Genomic DNA, 18,850 nt, shown 5'->3' on the forward strand with positions numbered 1-18,850 from the left:
ATACATTAATAACTAACTTATGCAAATGTGTACAATGAACTACTGGTATAACGAATTAATTAGCATGGTCTCTTCTGATTCGTCATAAGAATACTTTATTGTAATATAATTAAACATGGTTATAAATTATTTAATTATAGTTTTGGTACCTCTGAAAACCCCCCCAGTAATCATAAAAAACTACTGTGCTTTATGTATATTTTTAATGCATATGAATAAATGTAACCATTAAAATATCTATGAATTATATACATGTATATCTATTATTTATGTATAGTTTTAGTGTCTCTGATACAAAGAGTAATCATGAAAAACTACTATTAGTTATCTATAATTTTAATGCCTCTGATTAAAAGTCATCATTAAAAATGTCTATTAATTATTTAATTATAGTTTTGGTACCTCTGGAATAAAACAACAGTAATCAGGAAAAACTGTTATTTTATTATTATTTATGTATAGTTTTAGTGCCTTTGAAAATCAGTAATATTGAAAAACTACTATTATATATCTATGATTTTAATGCTTCTGATTAAAAGTAATCATTAAAAATGTCTATTAATTATTTAATTATAGTTTTGGTACCTCTGAAAACCCCCCCAGTACTCATGAAAAACTAATATTATTTATGTATAGTTTTAGTTCCTTTGGAAAAACAGTAAACAGGAAAAATTACTATTATTTGTGTATACATGTAGTTTTAATGCCTCTGATTAAAAGTAATCATTAAAAACATCTATAAATTATTTATGTATAATTTTAGTGCCTCTGAAAAAAAAAAATCATGAAAAACATTGATTAATTATTTATTATTAATATTTATCATAAATTTTATGCATATGGCAGGGAGGTTATGACTTAGATATTACAGTTAAGTTATAGGTTAAAAGAACATACAGAGGTATTATACGTGTACATCTAATAGCCGATGATTAATTAATCAATGTGCTCCAGTGGTGTGGATAAACAACACAATCTTCTTCTTCTCCGTAGCAGAGAACTAATGCTATATTTAGTAATTTATTTGCCATTTATTATCATACTGGTCATATTTATTTATTGCCTATTATCATACTGGTCATATGAACTCACCACATATACTGGTCATATTTATTTTCCGTTTATTATCATACTGGTCATATTTATTTATTGCCTATTATCATACTGGTCATATGTACTCACCACATATCATACTGGTCATATTTATTTGCCATTTATTATCATACTGGTCATATTTACTTGTTGCTTATTATCATACTGGTCATATTTACTTGCTGTTTATTAACACACTGGTCATATTTACTTGTTGCTTATTATAATACTGGTCATATTTACTTGCTGCTTACTATCACACTGGTCATATTTACTTGCTGCTTACTATCACACTGGTCATATTTACTTGTTGGTTATTATCATACTGGTCATATTTACTTGTCACTTATTATCATACTGGTCATATTTACTTGCTGTTTATTATCATACTGGTCATATTTACTTGTTGCTTATTATAATACTGGTCATATTTACTTGTTGCTTATTATCATACTGGTCATATTTACTTGCTGCTTATTATCATACTGGTGATATTTACTCACCACATATTATCATAATGGTGATATTTACTTTCCATTTATTATCATACTGGTTATATTTACATGCCACATATTATCATTTATATCAATCATTCGTGGCAGGCCATCGGTCTACAGGCTGGTAGGTACTGGGTTCGGATCCCAGTCGAGGCATGTGATTTTTAATCCAGATACCGACTCCAAACCCTGAGTGAGTGCTCCGCAAGGCTCAATGGGTAGGTGTAAACCACTTGCACCGACCAGTGATCCATAACTGGTTCAACAAAGGCCATGGTTTGTGCTATCCTGCCTGTGGGAAGCGCAAATAAAAGATCCCTTGCTGCCTGTCATAAAAGAGTAGCCTATGTGGCGACAGCGGGTTTCCTCTGAAAACAGTGTCAGAATGACCATATGTTTGACGTCCAATAGCCGATGATAAGATAAAAAATCAATGTGCTCTAGCGGCGTCGTTAAATAAAACAAACTTTACTTTTTTTTATATCAATCATGGTATCATGGGTCATTTATTAACATACTAATCATATTTACTCCCTGCCTATTACCATACTAATCACATTTCTTCACAGCTTATTACCATACTAATCATATTTACTCCCTGCCTATTACCATATTAATCATATTTACTCCTTGCCTATTACCATACTAATCATATTTACTCCCTGCCTATTACCATACTAATCATATTTACTCTCTGCCTATTACAATATTAATCATATTTACTCCCTGTTTATAACTATATAATCATATTTACTCCCTGCTTATTGTCATATTAATCATATTTACTCCCTGCCTATTACCATACTAATCACATTTCCTCACAGCTTATTACCATACTAATCATACTAATAATATTTACTCCCTGCCTATTACCATATTAATCATATTTACTCCCTGCCTATTACCATACTAATCATATTTACTCCCTGCCTATTACCATACTAATCAGATTTACTCTGTGTCTATTACCATACTAATCATATTTCCTCACAGCTTATTACCATATTAATCATATTTACTCCCTGCCTATTACCATACTAATCATATTTACTCCCTGCCTATTACCATACTAATCATATTTACTCCGTGTCTATTACCATACTAATCATATTTCCTCACAGCTTATTACCATATTAATCATATTTACTCCCTGCCTATTACCATACTAATCATATTTACTCCCTGCCTATTACCATACTAATCATATTTACTCCCTGCCTATTACCATACTAATCACATTTCCTCACAGCTTATTACCATACTAATCATATTTACTCCCTGCCTATTACCATATTAATCATATTTACTCCCTGCCTATTACCATACTAATCATATTTACTCCCTGCCTATTACCATACTAATCATATTTACTCCCTGCCTATTACAATATTAATCATATTTACTCCCTGTTTATAACCATATAATCATATTTACTCCCTGCTTATTGTCATATTAATCATATTTACTCACATCGTGTTACCATATTAATCATATCTACTCACCACTGGGGGTCATGGGCAGCTTATTACCATACTGGTCTCGCTTGCACCTCTCTGTGCCCGGGTACGTGGCGAGCTGCTGGGTGATTCCATCTGTCTGTTTGAGCTGCGGTAGAGAGTTGTTGTTCTGTTCCGTCCCCGACTCATACTGGAGTTTCGAGTGGGCGTGACCCTGCCGGTCCGGGTTATGCAGGTGGGGCAACGTCGTGATGGTTGGGGGGACAGTGGCCACAAGTTTATTCTGGAAGAACAAAAAAAGAAAAAAGGAAAGGAATGTAGATTTAAAGATGCACAGTCCTTTAAAATCATTGTGTTGAAGTTTGTTTTGTTTAATGGCTATCGGGTGTCAAACGTTTTAACAAAAAGTGCCAACATACATGTACTTCTGAATTGTAACTGGACCAGGCACAGAAATGGAAATCATTGCCGTAGGAAGGTGCCACAAATTGGGGGGTGGGGGGTGGGGGGTGGGGGGCACACTTTTATATTTATACATTTTTATACTATTATAAAGCAAATATAAAGCAAAATATCTGAAAAGTGGGGGGCACATGCCACTCTTATCCCCCCCCCCCACTTCCTATGCCAGTGGAAATAGTGCAGAGGGGAGGTCTAGAGTGGCATTTAGGCAACACTTTTAAGGGTGTTGGGTCATGCTTCCCCAGATGTTTTTGGCACAGACAAAAAGTACCAATATATCTCTGAATTGTACTGGAAGTTTTTGGCAGACAAAAACAAAATGTCATCATACCTCTGAATTGTACTTGATGTATTTGGCACAGACAATTTTTTTTTAACATACCTCTGAATTGAACTGGATGTTTTTGGCATGCACAAAAAATATCAACATACCTCTGAATTATACTGGATGTTTTGGGGAAAAAACAAAACAAAAAAATTACCAACATACCTCTGAACTGTACTGAACATTTTGGGCAAAGACAAAACAAAAATAATATCCAACATACCTCTGAATTGTATTGGACGTTTTGGGGCAAAAACAAAACAAAAAAATGACCAACATACCTCTGAATTGTACTGAACATTTTGGGCAAAGACAAAACAAAAATAATATCCAACATACCTCTGAATTGTACTGGACGTTTTTGGGCAAATACAAAACAAAAAAATGCCAACATACCTCTAAATTGTACTGGACATTTTGGGGTGAAGACAAAAAAAAACAAAAATGCCAATATACCTCTGAATTGTACTGGACAAAAAACAAAAAATGCCAACATACCTCTGAATTGTACTGGACAAAACAAAACATGCCAAAATACCTCTGAATTGTACTGGACAAAACATGCCAACATACCTCTGAATTGTACTGGACTAAACATGCCAACATACCTCTGAATTGTACTGGACAAAACATGCCAACATACCTCTGAATTGTACTGGACAAAACATGCCAACATACCTCTGAATTGTACTGGACAAAACAAACAAATCCCAACATACCTCTGAATTGTACTGGACAAAACATGCCAACATACCTCTGAATTGTACTGGACGTTTTTCGCACGGACTGGTTGGCCTTGCTTGCTGCTGTTGATGGGGATCTGTGTTGCATATCGTCCTTCGTTTGTCAGACGGTGAGAGCGGTGGATGCTACTGTGCTGTGGACTCTGCAAACAGAAACAACAAGCATTCTGAGAGTACTGCAGAAACAATGTCAGGTGTCCCATACAGATACAACAAGCATTCTGAGAGTACTGCAGAAACAATGTCAGGTGTCCCATACAGATACAACAAGCATTCTGAGAGTACTGCAGAAACAATGTCAGATGTCCCATACAGATACAACAAGCATTCAGAGAGTACTGCAGAAACAATGTCAGGTGTCCCATACAGATACAACAAGCATTCAGAGAGTACTGCAGAAACAATGTCAGGTGTCCCATACAGATACAAGCATTCTGAGAGTACTGCAGAAACAATGTCAGGTGTCCGATACAGATACAGCAAGCATTCTGAGAGTACTGCAGAAACAATGTCAGGTGTCCCATACAGATACAAGCATTCTAAGAGTACTGCAGAAACAATGTCAGATGTCCCATACAGATACAAGCATTCTGAGAGTATTGCAGAAACAATGTCAGGTGTCCCATACAGATACAACAAGCATTCTGAGAGTACTGCAGAAACAATGTCAGGTGTCCCATACAGATACAACAAGCATTCTGAGAGTACTGCAGAAACAATGTCAGGTATCCCATACAGATACAGCAAGCATTCTGAGAGTACTGCAGAAACAATATCAGGTGTCCCATACAGATACAACAAGCATTCTGAGAGTACTGCAGAAACAATGTCAGGTGTCCCATACAGATACAACAAGCATTCTGAGAGTACTGCAGAAACAATGTCAGGTGTCCCATACAGATACAGCAAACATTCTGAGAGTACTGCAGAAACAATGTCAGGTGTCCCATACAGATACAGCAAGCATTCTGAGAGTACTGCAGAAACAATGTCAGGTGTCCCATACAGATACAAGCATTATGAGAGCACTGCAGAAACAATGTCAGGTGTCCCATACAGATACAACAAGCATTCTGAGAGTACTGCAGAAACAATGTCAGGTGCCCCATACAGATACAAGCATTCTGAGAGTACTGCAGAAACAATGTCAGGTGTCCCATACCAGGCCCAACAGATATTCGAATCTTCTAAATTTAAGGGCCGTGAAAATCAAACTTGGTCTGTAGCAGTACATGACAAAGCTATACACAAAATTTCAGCTCAGTATCTAGTGGCATTACAAAAGAAAAGTCTGGAAAATTATCTGTGGGATGGACAGACAGATGGATGGATAAATGGAAGGATGGATGGATGGAAGGATGGATGGATGGATGGACAGACAGACGGATGGATGGATGGACATACAAAATGAGGGACACCACTAGAGCACATTGATTTATTTAGCATCGGCTATTGGATGTCAAACATTTGGTATGTTCGACATATAGTCTTAAAGAGGAAATATGCTACATGTTTTTTATTACAGCAAGGGATCTTTGGTAATTGTGATATACATAGTGTTCAGAAGAAACCTGCTACAATGGATCTTTAATATGCACACTGGCCTCGGTGGCATCGTGGTTAGGCCATCGGTCAACAGGCTGGTAGGTACTGGGTTCAGATTCCAGTCGAGGCATGGGATTTTTAATCCAGATACCAACTCCAAACCCTGAGTGAGTGCTCCGCAAGGCTCAGTGGGTAGGTGTAAACCACTTGCACCGACCAGTGATCCATAACTGGTTCAACAAAGGCCATGGTTTGTGCTATCCTGCCTGTGGGAAGCGCAAATAAAAGATCCCTTGCTGCTAATCGGAAAGAGTAGCCCATGAAGTGGCGACAGCGAGTTTCCTCTCAAAATCTGTGTGGTCCTTAACCATGTGTCTGACGCCATATAACCGTAAATAAAATGTGTTGAGTGCGTCGTTAAATAAAACATTTCCTTCCTTTCTTTCTTTTTTAATATGCACATTCCCACAGACAGGGACAGGATGTAGCCCAGTGGTAAAAGCATTCTCTTGATGCGTGGTCAGTCTGGGATCGATCCCCGTCGGTGGGCCCATTGGGCTATTTCTCGCACTAGCCAGTACACCATGACTGGTATAACAAAGGCTGTGGTATGTGTTATCCTGTGTGTGGGATGGTGCATATAAAAGATCCCTTGCTGCTAATCAAAAAGAATAGCCCATGAAGTGGTGACAGCGGGTTTCCTCTCTCACTATCTGTGTAGTCCTTAACCATATGTCCAATGCCGTATAACCGTAAATAAAATGTGTTGAGTGCGTTGTTAAATAAAATATTTCCTTCCTTCCTTTCCCACAGACAGGATAGCACATACCACAGCTTTTGATATACTAGTACAGCAGGGCTAGCTCTGCCACTCGCCAAATTCACCAATTGTGAATTTTAAGATATATTGGCAAATTTTATTTTATTTTATTTGGGGGGGGGGGGGGGGGGGGGGAGTGTATTATAATTCATATTTTGTTGGAAAATAGAAGTAGGTTTAGAATTTTTAAGATCATTTGTTGAAATTTTCTAATCATCCATAGCCAGATCTGGTTCAGCCAAATTAATACAAATTCTGTGACCAATTTACTTGGACAAATGATGTCACAATGACATCAATGTGATGCAATTTTAAAATTCATTATATAGAGGATAATAAACGAGTTACCAGTTATTATCAAATTTATGTCCTGAGTGAAATAATTTTCAGTTGTCATGAGCTTTAGCGAGTGACAAATGAAAATTATTTAATGAGGGACATAAATTAGATAATAACTGGTGCCGAGTTTAGTTATTCTATTTATTACCTCAGATTTTTTTCTGTAAAAGCCTTTATTTTCGACACACATGCACGTACATGTGTACATGTATAGATACGATGTAAACCACTTTACGCACTGTTCTGAGTATTACTAAAACTTTGTAATTTAATAACGTTCATAGATATATTTCAAAGACAAAAGTTCTTTTTATTCTGGTACAAAATCTATAATGAATTGCATTAAAATGATATTTTGTTATAAATTTAACACCAAAAACAGACAGTCGTAAACGCAAACTCTTTAAACTACAAGACATCATTATGCGTGTTTGCCAATGTGACATCATAGTTAGTACCGACAAGCTCATTGGTTTGTAAGCATCAAATCATCCAATAGGATTGTTCGTTAGACCAATGCATGATAATTTCTCAATGAGAAATATTATCATTTTTATTTTCCCCGCTATGAGTGCCTGCTGGGGTAATAAGTTTTTTAAATTAATGTTTTCACTGGTCAGTTGACAATTTCAGCTGAGCTGATAACTCACACAGTTCACACACTGAGGGTACCTTTGCCACAAGAGGCCAAACATATCAAACAGGATAGTTACATGTATTTCCTTCAAAACCTTGACATGCAAACATTTCACCAAAATAGCCCACATACAAGAGTTCTCAGCTGCATGAGTGAAAAGGTCTCAAGTAACGTTTTGCTTTTGCTCCACTGATACAGGTAGATTCTAGTGTGCGGTAGACTTCAAACAAAACTGACAGTGTGCAAAGTAAGCAGATATTAAAGCATGTAAAAAGATTATTATCAAAGCTCGCACGGTTGTGAAAAGTTTGTTTTATTTAACGACGCCACTAGAGCACATTGATTTTTTATCTTATCATCGGCTATTGGACGTCAAACATATGGTCATTCTGACACTGTCTTTTAGAGGAGACCCGCTGTCGCCACATAGGCTACTCTTTTACGACAGGCAGCAAGGGATCTTTTATTTGCGCTTCCCACAGGCAGGATAGCACAAACTATGGCCTTTGTTGAACCAGTTATGGATCACTGGTCGGTGCAAGTGGTTTACACCTACCCATTGAGCCTTGCGGAGCACTCACTCAGGGTTTGGAGTCGGTATCTGGATTAAAAATCCCATGCCTCGACTGGGATCCGAACCCAGTACCTACCAGCCTGTAGACTGATGGCCTAACCACAACGCCACCAAGGCCGGTCACACGGTTGTGAAATAACCGACGTGAGACACATTTTATGGTCCAAATGTGGTTTACAAAAATCAGCTTAAATACAAAATCAATTCCTCAAATGAATATTTTACTTGTTTTCTACCAGGAGCTTGATGTAGATTAAGTTGGTAGTAGAGTGGCTATATTTGTAACTGAGCAATAAGTATTGAAGTCTTAATCAAAAGTTATATCCTATAATTTTTTGGCTGACATCAAGACTTAAAGGGACAGAGCCTAGTTTCAACCCGTGAAAATTAACACCAAGTTTAGTTAATCTACAAACTTGTAACATATTTGGAATAAGTTATAATTGAGTGAAACATGAGTCTGTGACTTTGAAATGGTGAAATACCCTCTAAAAACAGACTAAAAGTCGACTCCATAACTTACGTTTTTAAAAATATGAGAAATGCTTTTTGTGATATTAAAAACACCAGGATGACCAAAAACACTTCGAATGTACGGAAATGGATAATCTAAAACAATAAAATATAAGTAAAGTATGATTTCAGTTATTAGAAACGGCTCTAATAGTAAAACATATGCGTTAGTGTTTAAAAACTAGGGTATGTCCCTTTAAATGATGCAGGATTACTGCAATAAACACTTGAACACATTGCTATAAGCATTATGATGAGTCTTCTTGTGTGAGATATCAACAATGTACATTGACTTTTATTAACAACTTTTACTTTTTTCTTCTTTTAATATTAGTTTTTAACCAATATAGAACATTCTGCTTTGTTATCTGTGCAATTAAATTGTTTCTGGTAAAATATTAAAAGTTTGTGGAACATTTTGATTTTTGTATGCAATTAACCGATATTTGTCTTTATAAAGTTATTCAAATATGTGACATAATTTGTATTGATTTAATGCTATATGGTTCTGTGCAGCCAAATAGTATGCAAATAACTGATTTATGGTATAAACTGTTATGCAATAAAGTAGATTCGACTACTATTCTCGGGTCTGTGCAGCCAAATAATATGCAAATAACTGATTTATGCTATAAACTGATATGCAATAAAGTGGATTCGACTGTATTATTCTCGGTTATGTGCATCCAAATAATATGCAAATAACCGATTTATGTTATAAACCGATATGCAATAAAGTGGATTCGACTGTATTATTCTCAAAAATCTCTAGAATGAAAACTTGAAAACTGAGTTAGGTTTAACAATACCACTAGAGCACAATGATTTTATTAATCATCAACTACTGGATGTCAAACATTTGGTACTTTTTACATTTAGTCTTAGAGAGGAAACCCGCTATGTTTTTCTATTAGTAGCATGGGATCTTTTATATGCACTTTCCCACAGACAGGATAGCACATACCACAGCCTTTGATATACCAGTCATTGGGCTGGAACGAGAAATAGCCCAATGATTTCAACGACTAGGTAGCCAAATGAAAAGTTAAAGTTTGTTTTGTTTAACGACACCACTAGAGCACATTGATTTATTAATCACTGGCTATTGGATGTCAAATATTTTGGTCATTCTGACAGATAGTTATCAGAGGAAACCCGCTAGATTTTTCCATTAGCAGCAAGGGATCTTTTATATGCACTTTCTTGAAGATAGGATAGCACATACCATGACCTTTGATATACCAGTTATATGTGCCAAATCTCCTTCTTTTTCAATCCAAATCTCAGGTGAGATAATCAGCTGACATACTACATATGTATATATTATTAGGGCCGTAGCTAGGATTTTTTGTTGGGGGGGCGGGGGCCAACTGAATAGTTAACAGTATAAAACTCCTTAAACGGTTAAGAAGAGAATTTTTTTTAAGTTTCTATTTTTTTTTCCGGATTTAGCTGCGGCCCTGATTAAAAAGAAAGAAATGTTTTATTTAACGACGCACTCAACACATTTTATTTACGGTTATATGGCGTCAAACATATGGTGAAGGACCACACAGATAATGAGAGAGGAAACCCGCTGTCGCCACTTCATGGGCTACTCTTTTTGATTAGCAGCAAGGATCTTTTATATGTACCATCCCACAGACAGGGTAGTATATACCACAGCCTTTGATATACCAGTCGTGGTGCACTGGCTGGAACGAGAAATAGCCCAATGGGCCCACCGCTGAGGATCGATCGCACACTGACCGCGCATTGAGTGAGCACTCTACCACTGGGCTACGTCCTGGCCCCTGGCCCTGATTATGTCTGCCGATTATACATATCAAGTTGGTGCCATTTATAGATGAAACATTTTCATTTACTTAAAATTAAATAAGTATACTTCTTTTTCTTTGCCTTAATTAATGAGAATACACCTTACCATTTTGTTGTATGCAGATTGGCGGTCACAATGCTTGGAAAATTTCATTCTGGTTTAATAATGGGTGCTAGTTATAGCTCAGTGGGTGATCTCTCGTCTTACAGCAGACAAATACCAAATCACTATAGCGATGTACATGACACAGAAACATCCAAATATGCGACCACGGCAAACCAAATATATAATAACGTTAATCAGACTGCGTCAGAGTATACATGTTTCTCTTTTGTTTTCCAACTTTCTGAATTAACCAGGCAGGTAATTTTGTGTCATTTTGCTATGGGAATTTTGGACATCTTCTTAGATCTTATAATGAAGATAATTAAAAAAATAAAATTAAATTAAATTACATTACATTTTCTAATTACTGATCCAATGCATATAACTTCTAGTAAAAGAAAAGAAGATTTTTGTTTCCAGACAGCAGAACTATATATTCCCATAAATTAGTCATTGTACAGATATGAGAATTATTGCACACGATATAACCATATGTCAAATGCTGACAGGTAAACACATACCTCGATGTGTTAATACTATATTAGCACATGTACAACCTTGTGAGATGTTATAATGAAGATAGCTCAATATTATCATGAAATCCCTCAGTAGATATGAAACATATTACACATGGAACCATTAAACTGTTAACAACCATATGTTTTGGTTATTAAAAACATTTTCTAACTTTCACACCAGACATGCAACTACATGCGTAATGTCCTTTGAAATCCTCTTGAGAAATGATAAACACAGAACATAATTCTCCATCTGTTACATGTAAGTCTGATTTTTAGCAAAAGAACAGAATGTTGCTTTCTACAAGGAAACAGCAGATTCTTGTGAAATCACTGTACAGACTTAAGAATAATTACTTGTGAAATCACTGTATAGACATAAGACTAATTACTTGTGAAATCACTGTACAGACATAAGAATAATTACTTGTGAAATCACTGTGTAGACATAAGAAGAATTACTCGTGCAATCACTGTATAGATAAGAAGAATTACTTGTGAAATTACCATATAGACATAAGAATAATTACTCCTAATCTTATCAGCAACAATATGTTTTCGGCTTTTTGTTTTTCACATATTCAAACTTCCAAAACAGGTATACAGCTTTGTCCAATAACTTTAACATGCTTCATAAAGCTCTTGGGAAATAGTAGAAAAGATATGCCAAAGATTATTAAACAGAATTTCCATTTCACTTCTAACACAAGAATACAATACTGATTTCTATACTACAGAATTATTCTCAACAGATTTTCACCAAATCACTGTGTAAGATATATAAATGTAAAATTATTACAACTGATACTGTTAATAACCATAATGTTTTGTGTCTGTTTGTCTTCACATTTTTTAAATTTCTGAACCATGTGGACAACTTTCTCTTATAACTAAAATCCTTCAAAAATGTCTTAAGAAATGGTAGATCCTTTAGAATTTCAAACACAAAACCACACTACTGGACTTCACAACAGAGCTATACATTCTAATGAAATAATTAAATAGACATGTAGATGTATATGACATAGTTATTACATCAGACAGTTTACAGTTATATTTTTTGTTGTTATTAGGTTGTTGTTGTTTGTTGGGGGTTTTTGGGGGGGCGGGGGGTTTCACTTCACATTTTCTAATTCCTGAAACTGCATATAACTTTCTCTTATAACCAATATCCTTCATCATTATCTCAAGAAAGAGTAGATCCTAATGAATTTCCAAACACAGCACACAATTTTCCTTCCATCAAGTTGTACGTATACTTCTAGCAAAAAAAAAGAACACTTTATATTCCACAGCAGAAATATATATATTCCCAAAAAATAATCACTGTATAGATATGAGAACTATATCACAAGGTATAACCATGTCAAACGCTGATAGGTACAAACAACGTGACACAATCATGAGTTAAGTACTAGTTTAGCTCAAGTAAAACCTGTTGCTCTTGGTAGCCTAGCAATTTCAGATAGATCACCATATGTCAATAGTTATATGTAGTCCACCTGAGACAAACATCTAATTAGCACCTGCCATGAATTGTTAGCAATTAACAAGAGGTAGAAACCCACAGTCTGTTACAATGTAGTGGACTACAGGGACTATAGCCTATCCATGTATAGCCAGTATTGGATTAGAGGGATTGGATTTATATATACGAGGAGTAGCTTGTTAATTAAAAGAATGGGTTAATGGTCAGTGTATATATATATATATATATATATATATATATATATATATACTGTTAACCTGTTTTATATATATATATATATATATATATATATATAACAGGTTAACAGTATATATATATTAACCTGTTATATATATATATATATATATATATATATATATAAAACAGGTTAACAGCCCCTCTCTATAAAACACTAACCATTAACCTATCCTTCTAATTAATGAGCTACTCTTGACTCACTAAAATCAAAACCTATGTTAGCTCTTGATCTTTCTTTTTTGACCGACCATTCAAAACTGGGGCAAATTACCGTAATCAAAATTGCACACCTTTTCTCTTTCATTATTCTTTGCTCCTTCAAAATTCCATAGCACCATTACCCCCCCACCCCCACCCCCCACCCCCCCCGTGCCTGTTACCGGCCACGGTCGGACTGTTGGCGCTCCCTTGCACCTGACAGTGTAGGCGGTCCTTCTTCCTTCCCACCCCCACCTTTCCTGTCCTGGACAGAGAAGAGCTGGCTTTTGTGCCCAGGACAGGCGTGCACTATAACAGCTTGCTCTGAATGTGCACATAAAGCCCTATGACCTGACCTGACCTGACCCATCCTTCACAAATATGATAAAGTATTACACAGATAATCAGAGGGAACCTGCTATACTGCCATGCAATAGGGTACTATTTACAATTAGCAGCAAGGGATCTTTTATATGCATCATCCCACAGAGAAGACAGCACATACCATGGCCTTTGTTACACCACTTGCTGATCACTGGTTAAAACGAGAAATGGCCCAATGGGTCCACTGACGGGGATCGATCCTACAGACTAAAAACGAATCAGTCTTGCACTTTACCACTGTACTATACTCTTCAAAAAAAGTAGGGGAACTCTATTAAGAATTTACAATTGCCAAAATTGTAAGGTATATTAGCTGTAGGGAATGGTTATATGATAATAGTGAATTAATAGGGCAAACATTACAACCGGTAGTTCAGTATGACAGTAGGTTTTATGACCACCAAAGATTTTGAAGGACGATCGGGGTCAGATGTGAAATTTGAAAGTTGACATTTTTTTGTCAGTAAATCGCAAATTCAAACAATAAAAATTACTAAAACCAAAACAATAACAACTGTATGATCAACAGAATGAAAATGATTGACAGAAATAATGTTCCACAGTGATTAATGGACCTTCCTGGAAATTGTCAAAATCGAGAATGACACCCCACGCATGTGTAATGGGCAACACCATGATGCAAGTGCAAACTATGGAATGTGTTTCGGTGTGTTGATAAACAGACCTGAATGTTCTTTACTAGCATGTCTGTGGTAAAAAAATATGTTCGGTCTAATAGTTGATATTAACATTAATATTTCAGGTTCCCCTACTTTTTTTGAAGAGTATATATAAACATGGAAATTAATTAAGGACCATCTGCAGTTAAAAAGGCGTCTAAAAGTAATAGTGCGTACTGAATGGATTTGGGCCTGATATTGAGAGCTTTTGCTGGGTATTTACAAAGATGACATGAAGAAATTGTTTATGATAAGCACACCAGTGTGATTCCATCTCCATATGGTTAATTACCATACATAGTTACATTTTCTGTCTCTTTTGCCAGAATACATTAATTGTTGATGCTGACAAAGAGAGAGATGGAGGGAGTGACATAGACAGATGGAGGGAGAGCGAGAGATATATAGAGAGACATGGAGGGAGAGAAAGATAGAGATGGAGAGAGAGATGAAGAGACAGAGATGGAGAGACAGATGGAGGGAGAGAAAGAGCGAAATATATATACAGAGAGAGAGAAAATGGAGGGAGAGAGAGATAAAGATAGATAGATGAAGGGAGAGACAGACGGAGAGACAGATAGAGGGAGAGATAAAGAGAGATTGAGAGAGAGAGAGAGAGAGAGAGAGAGAGAGAGAGAGAGAGAGAGAGAGAGAGAGAGAGATGGAGGGAGATAGAGATAGAGAGAGAGATGGATGGCGATAGAGATAGATGAAGGGAGAGACAGAGAGAGAGGTGGGGAGAGATGGAGGGAAAAAGATAGAGAGAGAGAGAGAGAGAGAGGGGGGTGAGGGAAAGAGAGAGAGGGGAAAAGAGAAAGAGATGGGGGAGAGAGAGAGAAAGAGGGGGAGAGAGAGAGGGAAAGAGAGAGAGGGGAAAAGAACGAAAGAGAGAGGGAAAAAGAATGAAAGAGAGGAAAAAAGAGAGAGAGAGAGAGAGAGAGAGAGAGAGAGAGAGAGAGAGAGAGAGAGAGAGAGAGAGAGAGAGAGAGAGAGAGAGAGAGAGAGAGAGAGAGAGAAGAGAGAGAGAGAGAGAGAGAGAGAGAGAGAGAGAGAGCGAGAGAGGGAAAGAGAGAGAGAGAGAGAAAGGGTGGGGGGATGGGGAGAGAGAGAGAAATAATTGGAAAATAAAATATTTCTGTACTAACAAGAAGTAGACAGACACTGAGAGACAAAATGAAAGACAGATACATGCAGACAAAGGTGGTCAAATGAGAGAGAACAAGGCAGACAGAAAGATGGACAAAATGAGACAGAGAGCGGGACAAGGACGGAAAGGGAAGGAGAGACAGACAGAAAGAGAGACAGACAGAAAGAGAGACAATAATACAGATATAAGCCTTGCATCATATTGTGTAAAAACATTTCCTGCTTTAGAGGTATGTAAATAGATGATAAATAGAGAATAATACACGAGTGGCCGTTAGATACCATTTATCTCACAACGAGTTGTTTTAAAATGTATGTAACGACCGAAAGTGAGTTTGATACATTTTTAAACAACAAGTTGTGAGATAAATTGTATCTATTATTGAGTTGTAATCACCATTTGAAAAAAATAAATCATATTACCATAGGACAGAATTCAGGACCAGCATATGATTCAAGATGTTCCTGTTCTTGTTCCAAATCACTTTCCAGTGTCACTATATCATGAGGAGCTGCAGGTGTATGGGGCTCATACACCTCAGACTTTAACCTCCTACAGAAATCTGTTGGATCTTCAAGCATGTGTGAAGGTTCACTGTATGCCTTTGGACTTCGAGGCTGTCCCTCGTAACAACTGAGGTCAGAAGTCCTGTACGAAAGACGTGGAGAGAACTGGCTGGTCACTTGTATGCTGACATGAACTGCAGTCCGAGGGACATCATCAGAGCGAGAGTCACGTTCACTAGAGCTAACGGAACCAAACGATGCACTTCTGAGACACGAAAGATCTGCTGAAGATTCGCAGTTGTCAAAATCTGATGCCGACCATGATCCTTTGTGGCAGGCCAAACCTTGGTGATGGAGGCTGAACTGAGGAACACCATAGGAAGAGGAGGAAGGTGATAGAGACTCGGCTCCTATACTGAGACTGTCTGAAAGTCTGAAGGGAGACATCCCCTTTCCATACCACACAAACGATTCAGCACTTTCTGATGAGGATGAATTCCTAGGACAAACAGATTCACGGCCCTCGTAGACAGATGGACAGTGAGGTCTGGGAGGGATTCTGTTAGAGGTCTGGCACTGACCACTCTGCTGACCATTTGTGGAACAGACAGGTCTTAGCAGACCACTTAAATCTAGTAAACCGAAATAATTTCTGTTTGGCAGTGGTGATCTGGGTCTTGGAGGGATGGTATGAGATCTGTGAGTGACGTTCAGTAGAGTCATGGGAGTTGTAGGAGATTCAAGAATATAGCTGTCTGAATGTCTTGCTGGGATGTCATACTCCGAATTTGCAGAATTTCCAGAATGTCTAGACACCATAAGAGGACTTGAGTGGCATTCTGAACTTTTAGTCCTCAGAGGGCTAGATGTTGAATATCCAGATAGCCTAGCCGCCATAAAAGGACTTGAATTACTTCCTGAACTTCTTGTCCCCATGGGGCTAGACAAGATATTTGAACTGGCAACACAGCTGTGAAAGTATTTTACGGGAGAGGTGTAACCTTTGCTTTCTGCATTATTTCCAGAACTTCTGGACCTTTCCAAAGGGCTTGTATCATGTCCTGAATTCTTTGGTTTCATAAAGGAAGGGATAACAGAATAGTCTAAGTTAGTTACAAAGTTGTTGTCACATTTTGGAGGATAAATACAGCCTCTGCTTTCTGAATTTTCAGAACTGGATCTTACAGACGAACTTGTATCAAGTCTTGAATGCCTTGATCTTCTGATAAAAGAAGAAATAACAGAATCGTCTAAACTGGTTATGTAGGTATTGATAGTTTTTGGAGGAGAACCACAGTCTTTGCCATCATCATTTCCAGAACTGTTGGGTCTCAAAAAAGCCCTTTCCTTATGTTTCAAGCTCTTAAGCTTGGCTTGATCCTGAAAACTGCTATCACTGCCATCTGAAGACCCTGGTTGAATCGTGAAACCTGTGTCTATGGCATTTCCAGAACTGTTGGGTCTCAAAAAAGCCCTTTCCTTATGTTTCAAGCTCTTAGAATTGGCTTGATCCTGAAAACTGCTATCATTGCCATCTGAAGACCCTGGTTGAATCGTGAAACCTGTGTCTATGGCATTTCCAGAACTGTTAGGTCTCAAAAAAGCCCTTTCCTTATGTTTCAAACTCTTAAGATTGGCTTGATCCTGAAAACTGCTATCACTGCCATCTGAAGACCCTGGTTGAATCGTGAAACCTGTGTCTATGGCATTTCCAGAACTGTTGGGTCTCAAAAAAGCCCTTTCCTTATGTTTCAAACTCTTAAGATTGGCTTGATCCTGAAAACTGCAATCACTGCCATCTGAAGACCCTGGTTGAATCGTGAAACCTGTGTCTATGGCATTTCCAGAACTGTTGGGTCTCAAAAAAGCCCTTTCCTTATGATTCGAACTCTTAGGATTGGCTTGATCCTGAAAACTGCTATCATTGCCATCTGAAGACCCTGGTTGAATCGTGAAACCTGTGTCTATGGCATTTCCAGAACTGTTGGGTCTCAAAAAAGCCCTTTCCTTATGTTTCAAGCTCTTAAGATTGGCTTGATCCTGAAAACTTCTATCACTGCCATCTGAAGACCCTGGTTGAATCGTGAAACCTGTGTCTATGGCATTTCCAGAACTGTTGGGTCTCAAAAAAGCCCTTTCCTTATGTTTCAAGCTTTTAAGATTGGCTTGATCCTGAAAACTGCTATCACTGCCATCTGAAGACCCTGGTTGAATCGTGAAACCTGTGTCTATGGCATTTCCAGAATTGTTGGGTCTCAAAAAAGCCCTTTCCTTATGTTTCAAGCTCTTAAGATTGGCTTGATCCTGAAAACTGCTATCACTGCCATCTGAAGACCCTGGTTGAATCGTGAAACCTGTGTCTATGGCATTTCCAGAACTCTTCGGTCTCAAAGGAGAACTGTCTTCTTTGTACACAGTTTGGAATTCTGTACTAAATGATGGGGACTTCACTTTCGAAGATCTTGCAATGGAATCACCAGAACCATTCAATACTTTTGTATTTTTAGGATGTGCTGTTTTCAATGAACTGTTGCCGGATGCAATACATGTACCTTCCTGCTTGGTGACATTAATTGAATTCACAAACTTCTTGTTTCTCATACCAAAGCACTTGCTGTCAATATACAGGAAACTTTTATGACCTCGAGACCCGACATTAGCATTGGCAGCAGAATCAGATTGGAGTCGTCTGTCCTTACACTGACAATTCTCCATCTTAGTCTGAGCATCATTAGATCCGTGACGTTTTATCTTTGGAATATC

At 37.4% G+C, this 18,850-nt stretch overlaps 1 protein-coding gene across 1 annotated transcript in view; it reads right to left on the reverse strand.

Annotated features, from left to right (window-relative positions):
- Positions 1–16,591, reverse strand: part of LOC121377371 (dual specificity tyrosine-phosphorylation-regulated kinase mbk-2-like) — a 55,714-nt gene extending 39,123 nt beyond the window's left edge. The window contains exons 1-3 of the mRNA XM_041505346.1: positions 16,004–16,591; positions 4,588–4,719; positions 3,092–3,329 (exon numbers count right to left, since the gene is read on the reverse strand). Of these exons, the coding sequence (XP_041361280.1) occupies positions 3,092–3,329; positions 4,588–4,719; positions 16,004–16,534 (901 nt within the window). The 5' untranslated portion in view covers positions 16,535–16,591. The remainder of the gene's footprint in view (positions 1–3,091; positions 3,330–4,587; positions 4,720–16,003) is intronic.
- Between the last annotated feature and the right edge of the window lie 2,259 nt (positions 16,592–18,850).

Source organism: Gigantopelta aegis, chromosome 7 (genome assembly GCF_016097555.1).
Source record: "Gigantopelta aegis isolate Gae_Host chromosome 7, Gae_host_genome, whole genome shotgun sequence".
NCBI lineage: Eukaryota > Metazoa > Mollusca > Gastropoda > Neomphalida > Peltospiridae > Gigantopelta > Gigantopelta aegis.